At 41.2% G+C, this 24,447-nt stretch overlaps 2 protein-coding genes across 9 annotated transcripts in view; one reads left to right on the top strand and one right to left on the bottom strand.

Annotated features, from left to right (window-relative positions):
* syne1a (spectrin repeat containing, nuclear envelope 1a) overlaps window positions 1–8,876 on the top strand; it is a 132,539-nt gene extending 123,663 nt beyond the window's left edge. For 4 of the 7 annotated variants that reach the window (XM_056405840.1, XM_056405836.1, XM_056405842.1 and 1 more), the window contains 11 exons: window positions 6–324; window positions 1,141–1,209; window positions 1,657–1,790; window positions 1,907–2,033; window positions 2,193–2,404; window positions 3,001–3,207; window positions 3,363–3,512; window positions 3,975–4,238; window positions 4,368–4,457; window positions 5,122–5,180; window positions 7,394–8,876. In XM_056405840.1, the coding sequence (XP_056261815.1) occupies window positions 6–324; window positions 1,141–1,209; window positions 1,657–1,790; window positions 1,907–2,033; window positions 2,193–2,404; window positions 3,001–3,207; window positions 3,363–3,512; window positions 3,975–4,238; window positions 4,368–4,457; window positions 5,122–5,180; window positions 7,394–7,679 (1,917 nt within the window). In that variant the 3' untranslated portion in view covers window positions 7,680–8,876. The remainder of the gene's footprint in view (window positions 1–5; window positions 325–1,140; window positions 1,210–1,656; window positions 1,791–1,906; window positions 2,034–2,192; window positions 2,405–3,000; window positions 3,208–3,362; window positions 3,513–3,974; window positions 4,239–4,367; window positions 4,458–5,121; window positions 5,181–7,393) is intronic. The other 3 variants (XM_056405837.1, XM_056405839.1, XM_056405841.1) reach the window with 3 other exon arrangements.
* Window positions 8,877–8,928: 52 nt separating this feature from the next.
* Window positions 8,929–24,410, bottom strand: esr1 (estrogen receptor 1). 2 transcript variants are annotated; one of them, XM_056363147.1, is made up of 9 exons: window positions 21,778–24,410; window positions 20,533–20,759; window positions 19,524–19,640; window positions 18,757–18,938; window positions 18,327–18,480; window positions 15,799–15,937; window positions 14,676–14,809; window positions 11,516–11,699; window positions 8,929–11,309 (listed from the first exon to the last, which is right to left on the bottom strand). In XM_056363147.1, exons 1-9 carry the CDS (start codon window positions 22,212–22,214, stop codon window positions 10,988–10,990), a joined length of 1,896 nt encoding a protein of 631 aa, XP_056219122.1. In that variant the 5' UTR covers window positions 22,215–24,410; the 3' UTR covers window positions 8,929–10,987. The 2 variants fall into 2 exon arrangements, with proteins under 2 accessions (XP_056219122.1, XP_056219123.1); XM_056363148.1 differs by having other exon boundaries at window positions 20,533–20,747.
* Window positions 24,411–24,447: the final 37 nt, after the last annotated feature.

Here is a 24,447-nt window from a genome sequence, read left to right as displayed (position 1 = left end):
CACAGTTGGCTGACGATGAGCTCGATGGCTCAGACAGAGAGTTGGACGTGGAGGAAGGAGGCGACCTCTCTGAGCTGCAGTGGGGCGACTCCTCTTTGCCCCGGACATCCAGCCGTCAAGCCTCGGGTACGGCCACCCTCATCCGGGCCGACCGCTCGGGACGGGACACTCCGGCCAGCGTGGACTCCATCCCGTTGGAGTGGGACCATGACTACGACCTGAGCAGAGGTCTGGAGAGCCCTGGAGGACGAGGCCATGGGGAAAGGAGCAGAGGGCAAGAGGAGGAGGATGAGTATCTGAGGACGGCTGCCACAGTGCTGTCAGGTTGGTCCAACTTCAGGGACTGTGATTGGCTTAATTTATACATGCTGATTTCTTATGGATGTAACTATAAGGTCTGTGAAACAAGTATTTCATAGGAAGTTCCTTTGAAAGAACCATTAAATTTAGTTCTCATTATAGGCAAAATAGTGACAGCATTGCATTGGTACTTATGTAATTAGTTACTTTAATTTATTTTTACTACCATAGCTGAGTCTTTTTTTAATATGCAAATTTGTCTACAGTAAAACACACAATGCTACATAGATGATAAATTCAAATTTCCTATTATGAATGAAAAACTTGGATTGAAATCGAAAAGTTTATTCAAAGATATTCTCGTCTATAGTAAGAAGTTATTTTAAAAATATGTATCTGTCATTAGGTTTATAGCAGCTGATGTGTGATTTTGAAACATGACACTCAGTCTGCCAGTGGAAAAATATACATCACAGAGCAAGAGATTATTACACAAATATATTTTCCCAGTATTGTAACATTTTGCTCTTTAAGCCATCTTGAAAAAAAAGGCACTTACGGTATCTTTTCAAATAAAATACCAACCAAGTATTCAAATAAAGTCCTGTCATTTCTATCAGTCTGGTGCCAGTTACACTCACATTTTGAAATAATAAATGAAAACCGCTCTCTGCCATGATGGGGGGAAAAAGTAGAAATCTTCTACACAAACAGAGATCAGTTGAACATCCAGATCCGGCACGAGGACATCAGTGCCAGTGCATTCATAGATTAGCAGAGAAGTCACATTCAATCATGCCCACATTATAAGCAGTATATGTTCTATGTCTCTCTTCCCAGATGTAGTTATCCCAGAGAGCCCAGAGGCCTATATAAAACTGACTGAGAACACACTGAAATCGTCCTCTGGTAGGCAACAGCAGCCCTCTGGTGCTGATAAGGAAGAGCATGCCTACAACTAAAACAGGCTTCTTTTGTTTTTAACAGAGGTCTACCCCCATACTAAGAAACTTCATCAAAGTTGCATGCTCCACCATCTAGAAAAATCTTTGTTTATCTCCTTGCAGAGATGACACCATTGCATGCTGAGGCCTTGCTCACTAAATTCCCACTTCCACCATCGCATTTTTTGTGTTGTCTTTAGTTTGTGCTCCTTCATTTAACAGTTATTTTCATTGTTTAACATGTTAAAACTCGACTTCTCTGTTCTTTCTGTCATGATGTGCCGTTATTTTCCATTTCAGACTAATGCATGCCGCCACACCATCGGTCTACACCAACTGCCTGCTAACGAAAGCTTTATCATTGCAAACTTCACCCCTTATATTTCCTGACCCTGTTGCGGTCTCTGTGCAGGTGAGCCAGGCCAGCTGGAGGCCAGTCTGAGACAGCTGGATCAGGCTCTGGACGCAGGACGATATCACCTCCAGCAGAGAGAGGCCAGTGCCAACCGTTCCAGCCCCGACATCGACTCCACATACATGGGCTATGTGAGTCCTCTTCTTCCTCTTCCTCTGCCTTAAATCGCACTCTAACATGAGTGAGAAGTACATCAGGCAAGATTTTGGTAAAAAAGGGCTTTGAATACTTGTAACTCTTATTCCAGATGCGTCTGATGGGAGAGTGTCGAGGCAGTATAGACGCCGTGAAGAAAACAGAGGGAGAGCTGACTGAAGATGACGATGACATGCCGGGGCTCACCAACCCCACCAGCACAGACACTCAGAGTGCAGGTCAGTTACACACACACACACACACACACACACACACACACACACACACACACACACACACACACACACACACACACACACACACACACACATATCAGATTACTTCCTCCTGTAAATACTGTGTGAGCTGTTTGAACTGCATCTGTGTTTTTCCACTAGGTGTGATCGAGCGCTGGGAGCTGATCCAGGCTCAGTCCCTGAGCGAGAAACACCGACACAAACAGAATCTGCAGCAGTGGCAGCAGCTGATCACAGATCTGCAGACCATGAGGGCCTGGCTGGGTCAGTCCGAGGCTGAACTCAGCCAGCTGCGAGGGCTCGATCTCAGCACCGATATACACACCATCCAGCAGAGAATCAAGAAGCTCAAGGTTAGTGCATGGTTTTGTGTGTCTGTTTCAATCACTGTATTAGAAGAGCAAACGTTAGGAAAGATTTTTCTGCACCACTTTGTTATGAACATTTTTTTCTGATAATTTACCTTTCATGGAGTTGGATATTGCACTTGCAGTTATTTTGTGCACATTTATTTATGTTTATTAGTCCCTGTACAGTAGAATTCACTACTCTGCAGTAATTCACCCCACTGGCATTGTTTTAATGTCCTACTTCATGTGCAGGGCTCAAACAACTTTGTCCCTCAACTCACCCTCACACACTCAAACACACACTAACAACACAACACAACACACAACCAGTCCAGCTGTTGCTGCCTGTAAAGCATTAGACAAGATATCACTAATCTATAAATACACCCCTCTGAAGTCTAATGACTTGCATCTAATGTGTCCCGACCACCTCAGCCTAATCCTCCTGCACTTTATCTGTTGGCACCTCATCTATTCCCAGCCTCCTCTCTAGTAGCAACATAAAGTCTGGCCGGGCTCATGGTTCGCTGTAAGCAATCTCTTGACCCGTATGTTTGGATGCTGCTCTGAATACTTTCCTCTTTGACTCTCGCTCTCAGGAGCTGCAGAAGGGGATGGATGCCCACAAGTCAGAGGTTCTGTCCATCAACCTGAGCAGCGCAGACTTCCTCCAATCAGATCCCGACTCTGAGGAGGCCTGGGAGTTGAGAGACGGGCTGAAAGAGATGAACTTGCGCTGGGATCGGCTCGGTACCTCGCTGGAGGACTGGAGGGAGGAGCTGCAGAGGGCGCTGATGCAGTGCCAGGTACAAAAAACACACAAAATACTAGGTTTAACTTTGTTTTTTCTCTATCAAATTGTATCCACACTGTCCTGTGTGATTATTGCCTCAGCAAAAATGAATTAACAAACCAGAAAGAAGGGATAAATAGAAGAGTAATAACACACACCCACTGTCAGTCATACCATGTTTCCTTTCAGGAGTTTCATGAGATGAGCCACGGTCTGCTGCTGTGGTTGGAGAACATCGACCGCAGGAGGAACGAGGTGGTGCCCATCCCTCCCAAAGTGGATCGTGAAACATTACGAGCTCATCACAAAACATTGACGGTACTTCCTTCTGCTACCAGCCTTGTGTACCGCAGACTCGTATCTGGTCAGGGGAGTTTCATCACCTCTGTTTTAGCCTTTTATATTAACCACTGTCACTTAATAAACCTCCTTTGGTGCCTAAAGCTCACTTTGGGTTTCACTACGGAGTTTCTAGAGCAAAGTGGAATCCTGAGCAAAACTAAGGACAACAATTATAATATGTTGTGATCGTAAGGTTTCTTTGATGTCATTACCCCTCAATCTAGGACATAGACAATAGCTCTAAAAAATAACAAATAGCTTTAGTTGTGTAGTACCTTTCATGCAGAGCTGAGCCCTAAATTCTTCATAAATAGGACTAAAACTAGAACAAATCAAACTACAACAAATATAGAGAAAGAAGAAACAACATCAGTGAAATATGTTAAAAATATAGAACTAAGAAAGATTAAAAACATAACCCTGTCTCCTGTCCTGCAGCAAATCAAGCGTGAGCTGCTGGACTCGCAGCAGAAGGTGTCGTCCCTTCAGGAGCTCTCGGCTCAGCTACTGGTCAACACTAAACCTCAGACCCTGCTGCCGCCATCGCAGACCTCAGAACAGATCCAGGCTCAGGGCAGCGAGTGTCTTGAGGCCCAGGAGAAGGTGCACGTGATCTGGAACAGGCTGAGGCTGCTCCTGAGGGAGGTCAGCTCAGACCTGGAGGGGCTGGAGAGGAGACTGGAGACCGTGGACACACAGCAGGTCAGACAACACTGAAGTGAATGAAGGAGCGGCCACTTTATGTTGAACCAACAAAACGCTCCTCTCCATTAGCAGCAGTTTTATTTATGTAGATCTAAATATTAAAGTGACTGTTGTTTTATTTTTCAGGATTGCTTGCCGTTGCCTCTTGGCATAACAGAAATCTGTGAATCAGCTGCTCCTGTGTCAGAGGTGACCCTCGAGAGTCGCAAACGATTGGTAAAGTTTTCCCTCATAATGTCCAGTGGGGAGCGGGAGGGTGGGGGAGGGGTTAGCATCTGTGCTCCATAAGAGACAGTAAATCAACATCACCGTCAACCTGCCGTCTCATAGATATTCCCACCCTACCACTTTACTTTTATGGTCAACATAAATGTTTTTCCCTTTTGCAACAGCTCTGCTAACATGTACATGAAAAGACTTGTTGCTGCCCTCCTCCACCCCCACCCCTCCCTTTGTTTGAGATGTTGTTTGCCGCCCCACACCATGTTGATCTGCTAAAAAAATGTACAAGAAATCCTGGCTTTTCGTTTTATATGATAAAACTGTTCTCTAATGGATTCATCGATATCGTATTTTAGAAAACATGCATGAAAAAAGGTTGTATTGTAAGTAACAGTTAAAGATATTTAATTTTACCAGTTTCTTTTAACGTGACTCTTCAGGATTTAGTCTTGAGAAGCCAGATTTCTTGGTTCTGAAAGTCAATCACCGTCATTGATTATGTTGCTGCTCTTTGGTTGTTGATGATTCTTTCTCTAGCGATGTTATGGCTCTTTTTATGTTATTTGTTTTTCTCTCATCTGAGGCTTGGTCTTTATTTGCCCTTGACTGAAACATTCTTTTCTTTCTTTTACCCCTCCCTGCTCATTACGTGATACAGCCCCGAGGCAAAAGTAGTCAGGCCCACCCAGGACACCCTGAAAGCGGCCCGCGCCACAGGTACCTCTCTCCTGGACTCTAGAAACACGGGATGATGATGGAACAAAAGCCACGACCCACTAGACACTTGATTTTTATTGATTCAACTCATGAAAAAAATCAATGAAACACAATCAGCCATGTTTTACACATCGGCTTTTTAATTAATTTATAAGGCTTTAATCCTGCGTTCCATGATCCTCCCTCACTCTAGAGACCATGTTACCAGCTCTTAAACGAGTGGGGAATCGCCTACATCAGGCCGCTCCCTTTCTCCTTTAAATGTTTTATTTCACTGCTTCTCTTTGCCCTGCTGCTTTTTCAATGGCATCATGAAATATTGCCTTGTCATACTTTTTGCTTCTCCTTTCTCAGAGTGACTTTGTAGCACCCTCTTTGCCCACTAGATGGCACTATCTGAATCCCAGTGACCCCCCTCTGCCCTGCTTCCTCCAGCTGTTTTTCTTTCTCATGCTTCCTTCCTGTTTCATCCTCCTCATAGTTTTAAAGCAGGATATGATGCATAAACTCCTGCGGCTTTTCCTTCTTCCTTAACTCCCACTTTCTTTCCTTTGTTTCCTTTCCAGACCTCTAAACTCACCCACCTCTGACCTCTGTCATTTCTGATTCAACTTTCCATGATTTTTATTAACTGCCAACAATAATACCTGGCGAAGACTCAGCCTAAACTAGTCTTGCCATGAGTGTGTGTAGCAGAAATAATGCGTTTGTTTTCCCCTGATAGCATCCTATGTATGAGAAGCAGGGACCCTTAATCACATTCTATTGGGCTGTGGAAACAGAAATCCAGCAAAGCAGGAGAGGTTGCCTCACACATGATGTGCACATGTTGCTTACGCATGTTCACAGCAGCTGTTTTGTAGGATGTAGGAGGACTGAATGAAATTGGCTGGGTGTCTGACCCTCTTTCATCCTCCGTGAGGATGAGTCGCAGTAAGAACATGCTGTTCCCCCCCTACAGTCTTGGCTCTAACAGTGGAAATCTCCAGAGAGGCATTTGGCATTTCTCCTACTTGTTTGGAATAAAACGTGGCATTGAACTCTCACACACTCTGCTCTAAATCCAGAGCATCCCCCCTCCCAGTGAGACACAGTTGGCTATTTACAAATGCTTGTGGTTAACTAACTGTTTTTTTGTTTTTTCTTTAGTGTGTTTGTGCCTGTTTTGTGTGTGTACGCAGATCTACTGTACATGTGTCTGTGTTCAACTTTTGACTCTCTTGATCTCTACCTGCTGGATCTGAGTCTATTTGCTGCATTTCTGTATTTTTGCTTTCCTTCCTCTTAATTTTTTGTCGAGTGCTCATTCTTTTGCGAGACATGGGTAAAATAGTATTTGCAAAGATGTCTTCTTAACATTATTTAAAACATCAGAATTTTCAGATTTATTGAGCAAAAAATTATTTTTCCTTATCAATTACTCTGAAGATTATTTTCAATTAATCACTTGGTCTTTAAAAATGTCAGAACATAGTGCAAAATGCCCATCTCAGGTCCCTAAAGCCCAAGCCATCAGTTTAAAACCCAAAGACATTTAATTTACATTTATATCAGTTCAATTCAAGAACGTTTATTTGTCCCCAGGGGGCAATTTAAAGGGCACATAGAATAGACGTTTAAAACCCACAAAAAACAACCAAGAAAGTGCACTCCTTAAGAAAAATGACATTACTAGTGCAAATAAATAACTGTACACATAAATGACTGCCTGACTGTGCACATTTTAAGAAATTTGCTGAATGAGAAGATAATCTCAGTGAAACAAAAAAGCATATTTGAGAAACTTAAAAGAGGTGCTTTGTAGTTTTTGCTTGAAAATAATTTATGAAAATATAAATGACCAATTATTGAAATAGTTCCCAAAGAATTTTCTGTCAATTGATTTATCATTTAATCAAGCTTAGTTTTCCATTGATCATTTTAGTGTTCCAGTACTTAGACAAAGTACTTCCCAGCTACCTGGTGATATTAAAATCAATCCTGAAAAAAAGATTTGATTTAACACAAAATAATTGTATCTTGAGAGTCATGCATTTCTGATTTCCTTGAGCTTGGAGCATTTTTCACTATACAGACGAGCATACAAACCTCAAATTTTAGTTGATTATGTAAATGTTAAAAGGAATTTTCACAAGACAAAAGTGATTTGCAAATACTAATGAACTCGGGTCTTTTCTCTGTTGTGTTTAACTTGTGTGTGTGTCTTCCTGCAGCCGGAGCAGATCACCAGGCGCCGCTGGCTGCGTTTCCTCCCGTTCTGACCTTCCGGACGGCGTCTCCTCGTCGCCCTCCTCCTCCTCCTCCTCCTCGAAGGGCCAGTCCTTCCTGCTGCGGGTCCTCAGGGCTGCGCTCCCCGTCCAACTGCTCCTCCTGCTCCTCATTGGTCTGGCATGTCTAGTGCCCATGACCGAGGAGGACTACAGTTGCCACCATGCCAACAACTTTGCCCGCTCCTTCCATCCAATGCTGCGCTACACCAATGGACCTCCGCCCATATGAGGAGCAGCTGAATATCTACCTACTGCTTTGCCAAGGACTCCACTGACTCCTGTGAATGTTTCCTCTTCACCCCGTGCCCTAAAGCTACAAACTCTTACCCTGCTGGGGAGCCACATGCATTATGAAGTGATTCAGAGGTGATATGAAGACTTCTCTCACTAACATTGCACACCCAATCTCCTGAAATCACCTCAACCCTTTAAAACTCTAACTCTCCAGACTAAATGGACCTTCATCTGGAGACCACCCTCCCCCAATCCAAATGTTTCATTGTTTTAACTTAAATGTGTATATTATTTTTTAAGGTTTCTGAGGAAACCTGTGAAATCAATGAAAAACAAAGCACTATTTATATACTCTATGTTGGGAGCCAAAGTCGACCGTGCTTTTTGTCCATGATATCCAGTGCTGCTACTATTTATTTAGTGTTCAATCAGTTCATAGATTGTTAGTATTGATGAAGCTAAAGCACCACCAGTGTGGGATATTGTACCGGTAAGTTGTAGAGTAGACTAGAGTAGCAATCATTCAGTCTTAGAAGTGAAGAGTTTCTCTCTGAAAGCACAGCAACAAAACTCAACAGGAAGATGTAGCTTAGTGTTTTTTGCTTTACACATTTCAAAAGAACCTGCTTGAATTTTGAAATGAAGTCTTCATATGACGTTAAAGCTAAAATCTAAACGTATAGCACTGACATAAGCACTGTCGAAGGTACTGCACTGAAGCCGTCCAGCCAAGATGGCCGACTTCTTTCCCCAAAAGCCAAGGCTTGTATTCCTGTCTTTAATTTAAGTATTTAATCAACTGGAGCCAATAGAAAAAGACATGAGCTCTCTTGTTTTAAAAAAAAAAAAATGAAACTGATTTGTATATTATAGTTGAAATGCCTTTGAATACAGGCAGATATTTTTTTATCTTTCTGTTTGAGCATGCACTTGAAACTCCCCTGCTTTTAAGAAAGCCAAACAATCACTGGTAGTGTTTTAGTAGACGGCTGTGACATTAAATAAATAGTGTGCTTTGTAATAACTGCGCTAATTACTCTGCAGTGATGAGACATCAGAATCACTGCGTTGTTGAAACAGAATCTGTAAAAAATGATGAAATATGAAAATGGTTATTTATGTATGTACAGTTTGCTAATGCCGACTTCATGAAGAATACTCTCTTTGCAAATAATAAAACATGAAATATTGACTTCTGTGTGTTCTTTTGGGATATAAACTCAGGAGAAACATGGTGATGAACGCTCTTTTCCCAATTGATACTTTTATTTTTATGCACAGTAAACAAATGACAGTCAGGTTTGACTGGATTTACACTGAACGGCTCAAGTGGCCAAATCCAGTTTTCTGATCATGGTTATATATGGAGGTTTTCCAAATACATCTTTAAATGGCATCAGACTGGACAACTTAACTTTTTGTTTATCGCTTCTACCCTGGCAAAATACATTTTAATTACTTGCAATATCTACGTGTCAGTCAACTGTCGGCCAGTTTCACAATATATTTAATGTCTGTGGTCAACCGTACTGCATCGCCAAGACCGTATAGAACAGTGGCCAGAGTTATTCCAGTTGTTTAACATATTACAAATCGGCTGCGCTAATTACTCTGCAGTGATGAGACATCAGCACTAAATACATGCTTACACAATATCTTGAAACAAGCAGAAAGCGGCTTCAATTAGGAGCAGTATCTTCTTATCATACAGAACTAGTTTTAATAACAATTGTGACCTGTGTTGAATTATAATATAATATAGACTTAAACCATTTGGACATTTTTCAAATTACATTTTTTTCTCCTTGGTTGTTGATTGGAGAGAGAGCGACTGAAAGAAGGAACCAGAAAGAACTGGAGATTCTGGCGAGGTCTGAGTTCAGTCAGAGGCTGAGCTGAACAAAAGCAGTCACATTCTCAGAGACACGGGCAGTATTTGTGTTGCTGGCTAACTTTCAGCTAATAGAGTTTGTACATTGACTGTTTGGGGCAAACAAACACAAACAGTCCTAGTGGTCTTCGTGTCTGAACATATCTTTTGTACTTCGCTTTGTCGTTTGTGATAGTAAATTGAAAACATTTGGGTTTTAGATTGTCGGTTGGACTAAAATCAAAAAGCTGTCTAAATATGTCACGTGGCTCTGGGGACATATCTCACTATTTTCAGACATTTTTAAACCAAAACAATCACACCCGATCATGTCAATATCAGATATCTTCTGTACAATTGGATCAAATTTGGTCCATTTAAAGAGGAATAAAACTATTGTATATGTGCACATACAGTACATTATGTTATTTCGGTTCCTGGAGGTGTGTAAATCCAGCCAAACTCAACATGAAATCACAGAATTAGTGGATGAATAATAACTGGTTGTAATTTTTACATGGTTGAAGTATTGGACAAATGCATCAAGACAAAGATCAATGCATCAAATCAGCTTGGAGCCATTAATGGCTCATTGCCTCTGACTCTCTCTGCCACACACACACACACACTCACACATACACTCACACATACACTCACACACACACTCACACACACCACATTACAAATTCAGAAAAAAACTTTGGTGCTAGTAAGCATAGAGAACAAACCTACTGTACACAAAAAGTACACGGGTGAAGTTACCCGACAGTAAAGCTTGGCTTCCTTCATTATGTACACAGCGTTCTAGGATTTGATCATGCAAATTTAGGTATTCAAAATTTAACAATTATGTCTTCATCCACTGTTAATTTTATAATTTAAATATTTTTTCCCAAATACAACAAGTTTAAAATCATGTGTGTTAAGACACAATACCTGTCATTTTGTCTTTAATGGTGTAAATAAATTACACATTCAGTTAACCGCTTTTATAATAGGTTAGTTTGTAATCACTCTTTACGTGTAAAAATAAAAATAATGCCCAATAGTCCTTTAAATCCAAGAGGAAGTGCACTTTGGTTGAGGCAAATGAAAAGAAAAATTAGCTGCTCATCATTTGAAATCACCATAGGTAACAGAATGTCACAATAAGACCTAACACTGGCCATTTTAGAAATAGCTGTAATGTAAATCTGTTAGAGACTGAGTCAAAATCACAGATCTTATGAAAGGCAGCATACATGATTAACAGCACTGAAGCTCAGATTGTAGTAAATTGGACCAGTGCAAAGGAATATTTTCTCCCTAAACAGCTACGACAAAAAAAAATCATTTAATTTTCAAATAATTATCTCATCATCTCTTTCATTCTGCAGTTCACACATCATTCATAAAAATGACTTGACCTTCAGACGTACTTGTTGCACTCGGTCTCATAGGATGTGGGTGCAGTCGGAGCAGGACCCTCCGTACTGCAGGACACCTGGACCTGTCGGGGCTCTGCTCAGGCTCTCATGGCTGCCTCGGGGTCCTGAACTGGAGCCAGCTGAAGAGGAACCGCTGCTGCTGTTGTTGTTGTTGTTGTTGTTGCTGCTGCTGCTGGTGGTAGAGGGCTCTTTGTCAGCCAAGAACCAGGACTGAGCTGGTTTTTCAGGACGGTTGAGGCGGTGAGCATCCAGCATCTCCAGCAGCAGGTCGTACAGAGGCACTTTGTTCTTGCACTTCATGCTGTAGAGGTGCTCCATGCCTTTGTTGCTGCAGGGAGCAAAAACAAAAGAGAGATGAGGAATTAGAGTGGCTTAATAATGAGTGATGCTTGAGACTGCTTTCTGCATCTACATCTACATAATACATACATAACACAACCGTTTTGAAGCATTTACGTTTTAAGCTCCTTCCACCTTAAGCTATCACTGTTGGATGGTTTAAACATGAATTTAGTATTTCTAATTCAATTTCACCTCATGTGCCTGATGTGGGAGAGCAGGAGGAGCAGCTGGGCCTGTCGTCTGGACTGCTGCTGAACAGAGCATCCTGATTGGCTGATATGATGTATGAGAGCGTCTGTGATAGTGTCCAGCATGTCCTGTACTGCCGTGCCGTCATGTAGTGGCTCCATTGTACCAGTGCAGAAAGAGAAAGAACCTAATAGAGAAAAAGAAAACTCACTCAATTTGCTACAGAGTCGTGTAAAAGCTACCAAATACCAACAGTGCCAACTAGGCATTGAGAAAAAAAAATCGACTCAAACATGCATATAAGAGCAGAAAATTAATTGCAGTTGCAGTATTGCCCACAAAGTAATCAGAAGTTCATCCAGCTCCAGCAGCTGTGCCGGTAATGATGTCATCACATGGGTATTTCAGGTGACTCAGTTTCCCATATAGAATATATCAATCCCCAAGACAGAAAAAGGCCTCTGACCTGTCTCATGTTGTCATGGGAACGGTTATTGGGCATATTGACTTTACAGAACACTCTGTTTGCCTGATGTGCCTGATGCAGCAGAAGCAGCCACCTTCTATATGGAAGGTATTGTGCATTTTATGACTAAAGCATGAAACTTCCTCCTGTGTTTCTATAAAGTTTTTTTTCAGACGTGGAGGCATTTCAGTTGTGACCTCTGAGACAGGGCAGAGCCCCCTGGAGTGATGAGTGTGGTCCAGATGAAACTACCATGCTAGTCTCTGATTAAAATGTTATTTGACCAATGAAAGATTCTTTTCCCCACGTCACAGTTGTGGTAACTCCTGGTTGTGAACCAAAACATCTAGGACGCATGGTGGCTCAGTGCCAGGCCTCAAGGCAGATGGTATCAGCCTCCCAACCCAACAAAACACACTTGGGGGAAGAAATGTCCATGTTATCTTTGAGTGAGCACATTCAGCTACCATACAGCAATTTTGTTATGCATCAGCCAAAATGCAATTCTGACTTCACTGTCATCTAACTCCAAATACTACAAAGCTGTTGATCAATGCTCAGCTTTCTTCTCTATTCCTTTGCATCCAGATAGCCAGTATCTGTTTGCATTCACGTTCAAAGGCAGGCAGTATACCTGGAAAAGGTTACCACAAGGTTTTGTTTCAAGCCCTACAGTTTACTCGGCGGCAGTGAAAAGAGACCTGGACGACCCCGAATTCCCTGGCGGCTCAAATCTTTTACAGTACACTGACGACCTTCTGATAGCCTCACCATCGGAGGAAGCCTGCCGTACTGACTCCATTCTGCTCTTTAAGAGACTTGCTTAGTGTGGTCACAGAGCATCATTAGCTAAGTTACAGTTTTGTAGAGTGGAAGTCACATACTTGGGTCATATCTTGAAGAATGGAAAACATCTCCTGTCATCAGAACGGGTGCCCTCGCGCTCTCCTAACTGTGCTTGCAAGTGTTGCACATGGTCCATCGCATGTAGGAAGAGGGGTGATAAATGATGTCATTCGTTCACAATGGTTGGCACCTACAAACGCTTGTAGATGGTTGTATGATATGCCAACAAAAGAGAAAAAGTAACAGCACAGTGAGATATGACCATTTAGAGCCTCCATTAGGTCCCTTTAGAAATATGCAAATAGATTTTGTACATATGCCGAGCTGTCACGGTTACAAATATTTGCTTGTAATAACTGACCGCATCTCAAAAGGGTGGAATGCTTTCCAACCCGAAAAGAAGACGCACAAACAGTTGTAAAGTGTTTGCTGAAAGAGGTGATTCCAAGGTTCGGAGTGCCACGTGGAATAGATAGCGATAGAGGACCAGCGTTTGTGCCAAAAAAAAAATCACGCAGAATCTCTCAGCTATACTAGGAATCAAATGGCAAATACACATCCCATATCACCCACAGAGTTCAGGGCAAGTTGAAATAATGAATGCTACCGTCAAAGAAAGGTTGATTAAAGCAGTAATGACAACTGGCCTGACGTACTACCTCTTGTGCTGTACACAATTCGAAGTGCACCAAATGCAACAACAAGACTTAGTCCTCATGAGATGTTAATGTGAAGACCAATGTCCAAAGGGGTAAGTCCTCCTTTAAGACCACACAAAACCACATTGCTCTGGACGGATGAGTTCATGACTGACTATGTAAAGAAACTAAGAGAGATTTTGAGAAAATTTGAAAATAATATGCAAAATACAATTTGCAGGTGGCTGAGAGACTCCCAAAGCCGTTGGATGAACCAATCCACCCTTTCAAAGAGGGGGATTATGTACTAATCAAATATCTGGAAAAGTATCTTTGTCTCCTACGTGAAAAGGACAATATCAGGTGATGCTAACCACACAAACGGCCCTGAAAGTCAAAGGCAAGCCAGAATGGATTCACACCACAAGGTGCAGGCTCACTCGCAGAACCGATGGCGAGGAGATGATCCATGGCAAGTAACCGGAGGGTTACTACTCTTCGTTCTCCTGCTTGGTGGTCTCTTGCTGTGGATGGTCCTGATGATCCATGGTAATGAAGAGCAGGGAGGCTTTCCTGCTCCTGGTACAAATAGTGCCACAGACCTTGCAGACCTTGAGCCCAATAAGAGGCAAAGCCTTCTACAGTGAACTCCTAAAGGACAGGAACTGGACTCTGACTGTAAGAATAGACTGACAAACCCCCAGGGGCCCAAGTGTAATGTAAGTCTAAGCAAAAACATCAGAGTATACTCTGACGTTTTTATGCCTTATTATACTATGTCATTTTCATGGCTTACTATATTAAGAGTAGCGGTCACAGCTACACCTCTGTGGGTGTAGTTTGACACTGTTCAATATTTATTCCCTGGAACAGAAACAGAAACTTGCAACATAGTTGTGTGTATGCAAGTACAACTCTGTGGAATTTAAAAAATGAACTTAAGGGCTGATGTTTTTATTGGAGAAATGTCTCTGCTGCCCACTGTCAATGTTTCTAAGCACAACGTGTGCTTTCAATTTAAATAAAATGTTTCACAACTAAGTGGCTTATACTGTAAACACAGGTAGACAATGTGAGATGCACACGCACACACACACACACACACACACACACACACACACACACACACACACACACACACACACACACACACACACACACACACACACACACACACACACACACACACACACACACACACACGTTGCCTCACCAGAGTTTAGCAAGATGATAGCTTTGAGACAGACAAACTCCTCAGGTTTGAGTTTGAGCATGCGGAAGCGGGAAGCTGTAGCCAGCAGCATGTCAAAGATCTCAGCCATGCCCTCAACACAGTCGCCTTCGTTCCTGGAGGGCAAACAGAACATGAGGAATTCATAGGTATTTAAAATTCTGTAAGTCACACATGAATAAAAAAGAGTCAAATCTTCCCCTTTTTTCCTCTTCATCTTAAGAGGTAAAAGAACCAGACTAAATCTGTGAACATGAACTATCCAAAGAGTGGCCAGATAAACAACTAATGGACTGAATCGCTGCAGCTCTCCATTTGTCAGCACAGTTGAAAAGTGATGGAAAGATGGATAATATCCAGTGGTTAGAGTGCATGGTAAACTTGGACAGCACAGAGCCAAGGGAATTTGTCAACCCTGACCAACAGCGTTTTAGTCATCATGTCCAATTGGTGGGGACACTCATGTGGGGACCAGGTTTTCGAGATAATACTCTAATACAATTTTGAATCAAATGGCACCATCAAGCACATCAGAGGGTAAAAGCTCTGTCTGTCTGCATGTCTCCCTCATCCCTCTCTGTCTCCACCTCTTTTCTCTCTGAGGTAGATACTGTGGTTTGGCCAGCTTGTTTACTTAGACCATGGGGTGAAATGGAGAGAACAGGCTGTGCCTGTAAAGCAGCAAACAGCTATGTCTCCTTGCATCTCTATTTCTCTCTCTCTCCTTTGCCTCCTTCCCCGTCATCTCTCCCTCCATCTTTCCCCTTTTTCCATCATTCCTTGCATTGAAGCTTTGATTAAATCTGTGTCCTAGTTGCCAGCTCAGCACTGTAATGATGAAGGGGTATTTCAGGTTAGAGAGAGGCTGCTCTCCTCTCCATGGGGAACATGTAATTAGTCTTTCACTCTATAATAGACGTGTTGGGATGGCACAATGGCTGGCAAGGTGCGAATGGAAAATCTACAATGCTGATCTATCACTCTTAACATCTGTGTGATAGTGAGAGGAAGACAGGTAAATACGGAGGAAAAGTAAGGCCAGAGATATGAAAAAGTAAAGAAAGGTGCATGTCACAGAAAAGTAAGGGAAAGTATTCCTCGCTACCTGTCCAGTATGAGGTCCTGTGCAAAGATGAGTTTCCCAGGGCAGTGAATGGACCTCCAGATAAGCCCAATCATCAGCACCTCCAACCACGAACTCTCCAGCAGCTGCACCTGATCATGGAGGGACAGCTGCAGGAAACCTAGGAAACCACACATACAAAGTGCTCAACAAAGAGCATTTTGTGAAAGGACCAAGGTAGGAAAGCAAGGTGATCTACACCCAGTACATTTAACACTTCTGATAAGTTTTGAGCAGCGGTCCACACCAGGCTCTTGTCTAACAAGCTCTCTAGTCAACTACAAATAACTGTCACTGAAAACTGGACAATATGTGTTTTAGCCTGATCCCAGCAGTTTTTTGACATCAAGATCAAAACAACAAACAGAAAAATAAATAAAAATATCTGGTGTTTATAAGTGTTGTTTTATCGGAGCTGGTTATTTGGATGTGTGGGTGTTAACTATAATGTGGTGTGGAATATTAGCACTCCCAGAGTTTGATGTTTTCTGTGCACCTTCATCCAACTCATAAATATACAAATATGCAAGCCCTTGTTTTCTGGCAGAGAACTTCTAGTTAAATGAAACTCTGCAATCTGCAATCTCTCTGCTCTCATAAGAAGCCTTATCGCTGGCACTCAGCTGTCTCAATTCATATGTAATTACTGCCAATTCACTCCCATTGTACTCTGCTTGGGACCCCTCGCAATTAAAACTGTGTGCCTTTGGGCTTTTAGTGACGCACAAGGTTATAATACCTCAAAATCAAGATTTACTCACTTAGAGAGCCCGTCGGGGGGTGTGTGTGTGTGTGTGTCCGTGTGTGTGTCTGTGCATGCAAAAGTGTGATGTGTCTTATACAGCATTTATGCTCTATGGGGTGCCAGCAGATTGGCCAAACAATCCTCTCAAAGGTGATGACTGTAATCACTGTAATGGCTCTGCATTTGTGTGTGTGTGTGTGTGCCAATGTGTGCCTCTACGATAAAGGTCTCCCATCACCTTGCTGTTGCCTAAGCAGTCAAACAGACAACAATCGAGGGGCCCCCACCTTTGTTACAAATGACATTTGTACATTTGAATGTTTCAGAAAGACACCGCTTCCAAGCTTTTGAAAATATCTCTTAATTTAGATGAGACATGTCATAAATGTCATGGTGCTCCAACAGAACTGACTCACATGTTTTGCACCTGCCCTCAACCATCTACTTACAGGGCAAGTATTTATGAATATCTCTCCAAAGCAACAGGCATAAGCTTGCATGAGGCCAAATGTTTGCACAGCTATCTTTTGGGTTCCTGTCAATGATCAGCCACGACCACTGAACATTAAACTAAAGGATATTACAGCATTTACATCAAGCCATTCCTCTGACCTGATGATGTTTATGATGCTTGACAAAATACTGACAGACTCATTCCATTATATATTTATTTATACACATTTACTACAGTCCTCGCTGCAGTTGGCCCCGGTTCGAGTCCCGCATCGGACGGCCTTTGCTGCACGTCATTCCCCCTCTCTCTGCCTCCCCATTTCCTGTCTCTCTCTATTGCACTATCAAATAAAGGCATAAAAAAGCCCCAAAAAATATACTTTAAAAAAAAAAAAAAAAGAAAAGAAAAATTGGTAATTTGACCTTTCTCTGTCTTTGGCAGAGCTGTAGTGCTGAGAAAATATCACACATGCATGTTCTTTCACAATCTAGAACAGAATTGCTGCAATTTTGGCAGATTCTTCTAAAAACTACAACTGTCCAGACAATATTACAATAAGACTGACACACTGAAGTTAGACAGAAAAACATTTTTATAGCTGATTGTCATTTTGTTATCCACTATGTTATGTTCCCTATAGTTTGAGGGCAACTGTTTGAGATTTTCTGCTCTCACTTTGAGACACAATTTATCATTAACATTGCCTCTGTCAAGTTATTGGCTCATGTATGTAAAACATGGCATGTAAAGGATTATCATTCTAGATATTGATGAAAGGTGCACACCAGTGCTGTAACCGGTACTGTAATAACCCCCTACAGACTTTACAACGAGGATATGTTCAATGTTAATGGCCCATGGATGTCACCAGACATCTGGCATACTCCAAAGAAAGTCATAGCTACGAGAGGAGACAGGACCCTGAACCAGCTTTATGCAAATGTTCACTTACTGTGTATTTATTATCATTACTTTTTATAGTACTTTTTACTTCCTCTTTCCTAACTGTGTGTTTTGCAACTGTAACTAAGCAATTTCCCGAGGTGGATCAATACATTTTTCTGATGCTGAAAACCAGCCAGTTGTAGGTTTTTGCTCCAAAACACCGGCAGATAGTGCATCTAGTTGATTTAACAAGTAAACACATCCTAACATGGGTTGAGATAATTTCCCCTAGTTCTAATGCAATTTCATTTAAATCTTCAAAAAATGTATATATGTAAATGTAAACGTAATTGAGGAGGGTTTGTACTAAAAAGAATTAAGAAAATGTACTGGTGGTGTGGCTACTTTAAGCACTTTAAGCAGTACCTGGAAGCTTCTTGGCCCAGGTGATCATGTGGACCAGCTCCTTGTCAGCCATGCTGGTGAGCAGGGTCATTATGGTGACCTCGGTGTAGGGTCTGCTCAGCTTCTGATGGGAGCACAGTATTGGGGGCTCGGCACCCTGGAGCAGCAGAAGCACCTGGGGAAGCAGCAGATAAACAGTCACACTGTCAGCCCATTCAACCTGAAAACTATAAGATATTGTGCTTAAAACTGATTTAAAGTGACTGCAAACATTTCTCAACAACCAATAGCCAGACAGCCAAGAAATCTGGTATGAATTTTCATGTTTTCCCAGATGCCCACTCTGGTGTCTAGGGCCACTTTCAGATCAAAATTTCCCCCTGAACAACAATTTGCACCACAACAAGGTATTTCAAAATCAAGTGTCAATTGCTTCCACATGAATCAGCACCTGGTCCGGTGGTGTGCCAGTGACTGATGATTTTCCTCCTCCAGTACTGCTGCTGCTGTGTTTCCTCCCTTCCTGGAGATGCACCCTTCTGTGCTCTTGGTCCTTAGAGGCCTTATCTTTGTCACTGGTGCCAGTCCGTCGTTTGTCAGGCCGCAGAACACGGCTGCGGTCCTTACGCATACCTTGAGAAAAAACAGCAGAGGTTTAATACAAACTAATATGCAGATACACAGAAAATATACAGTATCCATGCACACAATCACACGCAACCTCCCAAACATATGCATTCATCAGGCTTTTCCCTCAAAACCACACACACCTCTATATCCTGTTCTTGCCATAAAAACCAACAGTGCTGATTATATGGATGCCTGTGATTCAAGAAGTATGACAACAAAAATGTGGGTGTGTGCTAATCAGTAGTTGTACTCCTTAAGAGGAAATCATTTCAAGGTCACATTAAAGTTAGTCTGAAGCTTATCTTCTTTCACCAGAATTCTTATATTTGAGTCAATCCTCACTGCAACAAGCAGTGATTGATAAATGGCAATTATTTTTTAAGTTTGTTAAAAATCAAACTACCTCATTTTGCTGTCATCAAAACAGAAAATTTAACTGTTCAAAAGAAAAACAACAGGATAACCAATAATAAAACAACAAAATCTAGTAACAGACAGCAAATTACAAAAACACATTATATAAATGAAAACAAATGTTAAAAGCACATTTGTCTTGAAAAAAGACGTTCTGCTGGTGTATCTACCCACCTCCTTTCATCATGCCTACTTCGTAACACTTCCTAAGACGGCAAGCCTGGCAGCTCTTCCTCCGATTCCTGTCAATAGTACACTGATTGGTTGCTGGGCACATATAGTCATTGTGACCTGAAATGGAAGAAAATCTATTACCTCAAGCCCTCCACTCCAGTGTTCAGTTCAGATTTAGGTTATTTACTAGCTAGGAACACTCTATTCCCATTTTAAATGAATCCGAAATGGAGAAAAATTAAAATGTGGCATCTTGGCTTTGTGATTGCCATGGAGACTATTGTTTTCTTTATGAACAGTCTTTCATTGCAAGATTTTGCATCAATGTGCTGAAGCAGCATTTCATAAACATTACTAAGCCACTGACAGCAGATGAAGCTTTGACCTGAAGACAGTGGAACATAAAAGTTGTACACCCCTTTGTATGGCTCACAAGTAGAAATAATAACAATAAAAACTAACTAAATAACTTGTTGAAACATAAATTCTGTTCCCTTTATTTATGATGTCTGTTTCACAATGCCACAATTCATAACATGTGTTCCTCTTTCTCTATTTTTATATGACAGCAATCGAGCTCCAGTTTGACAGCTTATTTCTTTGTTGAGGTTACCAGCAGTTCACTTTGGTACCATGACCTTCCAACGAGATAGCACTCTAAATCATCATCCTTTAATATCCAAAATTTTCAATTTCTCTGTTATGGATGTTCTTTAGTTTTTCAGATGTGCCAAATTAAACCACACTAACCTTTTTTTTGTTAAAAGCCAAACTCATTTCTATGGAATGCAGTGCTTCTTGTCTTTCTATAAAAGATCAATTTATGTTTATAAGTTCACTGTGCTGTGCAGATTGTAATTCATTAGTAGAGTTTAAGGAATTTTAGATCATTTTTACAAGAAATGTGAACACTAAACTATACTACTATGACATGATCCTTAACAAACAGGAAACACTTTAAGATTTACATCCACTGGTGACAAATAGAAAAAGCAGACACTCTACCTACCCTGGATGCTTCTCTTGAAGAAGGCCTTACAGCCCTCACAGGACCACACCCCGTAGTGGTACCCAGAGGCATAGTCACTGCACACGGCACAGAAGCATGTCTCTTTAGCCATCTCAAACAGCCCGGCCCCAGACCCAGCACCTGACTCCCCCACACTGTATGACTCGTCACTGGTGCCACAATGGTCCTCTCTGGATGCTGGCTGCTGACTGGACCTATAACAAAGCCTGGATTTCAGCCCGGTTAAAAAATTTCACATATTACCTGGACATTTTTTAATAAATTAATGACTATAAATTATGATGCTATTATGATAATATAAACACTATTTATCTTGCATAAAATATACCTTGACATTTTGTCATTAAATGCTCTACAGATGTCTTTTTTGTGAAATTTTGAGCCAACTTTAAGCACAGATTAATTGTGACATTTGCAACACTGACTTTAATTTAACAGTGGCTGATACAAGAGCAGACTGCTATTTTCCACCTAAGCCAGGAAACAATCTGTACTTCTGTTGTGCTTACGTATTGTTCCTTTCTCAAGGTCCTTGACAAAGTCCTTAATCTCTGGAATTAGAAACCAGGGCAAAGCTTGATCCTTTCTATAGTGATAATGGCAATGTTTTGTATAAAGCAAGAGATTACAAAAACAATGCAGTTATATAATTATACTTTGTTCAAAACTGCATTTTAAATCTAGTTGTGCAGCAACATTGTGTCTTAATGCCACTAAATAGGAAACACAAGGCAGTAGAGTAATAAAAAAATAAAATAAATAAAAAAATAAATTCATGAAATACATAAATCAATTAATATAAACAAGCTAAACAGACTTATTTATGCTCTTTATGGATCACAATTTGCATTGAAAACATGATAGAGCAAGCCAACAGTGCTGTACTGAAAAAAAGAGTCTCTTGATATTTTGATTGCACAGCTCATATCAGTTACATAATCACCAAACTACAGCACAAACAATCAGGGTCAAGCTCTCTAAAGTTTTAGAGTTCTCTCTAAATACTTACCTTGCATAAGATATAATATAAAACTTAGAGAGTAATAGCCAAAAATATACCAACTTCACCAAATTACTTAAAAAAATTAATTAATTAATAAATAATTAAATAAATAAGAGGAAAGACTCAAACCTGTTGATTCAGTCTATAAAAAGAACTTTTGTCCAAGCACACAACAGACTATTTTCACACTCTGGAGATACAGAAAAACTGTATTCCCTCACCTGTAGACGGGTGTTGAGGTGGTTTCCAGATAGTGGTGGCTGGGCGGGTGCATAATGGGGCTGAGTCGTGGACTGGAGGGCACAAACACAATTGGACTGGTAGGCCCGCTGCCCAAGGACTGAAGACTGCCATCAGGGGGTGGTCCGTGGGCATCCAGAGGAGCAGAGTAGTAGCCAGTGGTGGAGTGGCTGTAGAGAGGAGTCGGAGCAGGGGTGGGGGCAGCATAGTCGTACGTCCCTTCCAGGAAGTCCACAGTGGCTACCCCTCCAGAACCCCGGCTCTCTTCAGGGTACATGTCACTGAGGGGGACATGCGGCGGAGGCGAGAGACGTGGTGGGGAGAGGGTCTCCAGCTTTGAGAAGGCTGGACTGATCCTGGGTCTGAGTACTGATCCAGAAGGCTGCCTGTTCTGTCCTGGGCTCTGCCTGAGCAACATCACAGCACAACAGCACTGATAAGCAACATGATTTAGACTTGCTCTACCATTTGCTGGGAGGGGGAGTGGAGACGAGTGCTGCTCTCCCTCTCTCTTTACTCTTTCCTCACTCTCTCTGTCTTTCCTTTTTTTTTCCAATAAAGCCTGTCAGGCAACTTCAGGGGTTCACTATTCTTCCAGTCCCTTTTCCACTGTATGCCTTGAGCTTACGCCCACCAAGCTGCAAAAAAAAAAAAAAGACATCCAAAAAGACTCCTCCCAACCTCACTCAGGTTTTTTTTTTGTCAACAGAGCCTTTCCCTCTTTTCCTGTAATACATCTTCACTAATATGTAGGAAGGAGGTAAGGCGAGGGGAAGAAAGAGAAGATAGATAGAGAAAATGTGATTCCCAGAAAACTTCCCACAGCACTATAAAATGTTTTCCTAAAACATTTGTCTACTACCTGTGCATCTCTCTCTGAACATTTGCTGTTTGTTTAGCTCACAGTCTGCACATCACCAGGATGACGTATGACCAATCTATTTGTAGCCGGTTTCTTGAACACACCTAAGACTCTGCAGTGAATCAAATCACTGAGAAACATTAGGAGAGGGGTTTTAAACAACAGGAGCTAAAAGAAAACAAATTCTACCGTTATACATACTCACCTCTTACACATGAAACATCCTCAAATCTGCTGTGCAACACTGGGACTGTTTAACTCTTGTCTCTCCCTCTCTGCTTGCCTTTCTCATCTCTCCAACTCTCAGACATCTAGCTGGGCTCATTGGACACAATGGGAACAGTGGAAAGGTTTAAAAAAGGATAAACAAATTAAAGATGCAGCCAAATCGATAAATACGTGTGTTAAAGTGCCAGGTCACCATAACACAGCAAACAGAGCAGGAGGTCAAATCTCATTCTGACAGTCAATAAGTTCACAATGAATCCCAAAAAATATTTGGTTATTTTAATCAGACTTTATATGGTTTAAATGTTATTGTTTGATGAACCTTATAAAGAAATTTACAGAAATAAAAAAAAGAAAACCATACTTTCCTGCTATTTCATTAAACGGTGGATATATATTAGAGGACCACAATATGGACCAGTTAAACATTACTTTATCAGGTCAAGTCAAGGATGAAATAGAACACTATATATAAACAAGCAAATGTGCAGAGCATGTATGCAAATTAAGTTTTAAAGGAATCAATGTTTTTTTTGTTTACAGCAAGTTGCACGTTTGTGATTTTCAGGGAACCTTTTAGTCCTTGCATGTTTTGGGACCAGGCGTCAAGGTAAAAAAACAACCTTGTGAGCTGAAACGCTTTCTATAACAGATAATCCCTACATGTATACATGTAGGGATTATTTTCACGTATTCATAGCAGGTGTAAAATGGAACCACAAAGGTAGATAAAAATCAAATTTAGAAATAATAGTAAATATTTAATATACACAGCTGCTAAAAATTAAATCAGATTACAAATTTCAGATCAAAGGATAGATATCAAAAAAATGATTTGGGGCACTTGAATTAAAATCTATTAATTTCCATGTGATACTGTCAGCTGAGATGCATTTTGAAGCATGCAAGAAATTCATGTTCAGAAAGATGATCACAAAGAACTACTGACGACCACCGCAGAGGAAAAACTTGGCACAAAGGCATCATTTCCCCCTCTCTGTGCAACATCTTCCTTGAGTAAACAGCCCAATTTTCAGGACATGTCAGGTCAAGTGGAAAACAAGTAGCCCTGATGATGATATATATATTTTTTTGCATTTCCCCTGGAATAAAATGAAGACATTGTTACATTAGAAAATAGGAAAATGAAGGGTGACACATTCAACAGCTAAATCACCTAAATGGCTCAAGATAGAATGCTTCATGCAGTAATTGACTTCATTTTCATTATAGACTACAAATTATCTCAGCAGCCTAAATGATGCTGTTCAATTTCACCAGCTCATCCAGAATTGTAATACACATGTTGCAGCAATTCCAGCTGTTTTGTTGGCTGTTTTTCTAGGCCCAACCTGACCCCAAAGGTCAACAGGTAACAACAACAACTGTCATTAAAGTCATTAAAATTCCACACTGGCTGAACCTAATGGTTGATTGTTTTGCGTGTGTACAGATGCAAATTTTAGCTGGTTCAAAATATTCAGGTTCATATGTATGTAAATGCAATATTGTTGCACAATTGAGATGACAGAGATCAAAAAACTGTCTGGATGTATACACT

The sequence above is a fragment of the Seriola aureovittata genome, chromosome 19 (genome assembly GCF_021018895.1).
Source record: "Seriola aureovittata isolate HTS-2021-v1 ecotype China chromosome 19, ASM2101889v1, whole genome shotgun sequence".
NCBI lineage: Eukaryota > Metazoa > Chordata > Actinopteri > Carangiformes > Carangidae > Seriola > Seriola aureovittata.
This window is presented reverse-complemented; position numbering and strand designations above follow the sequence as displayed.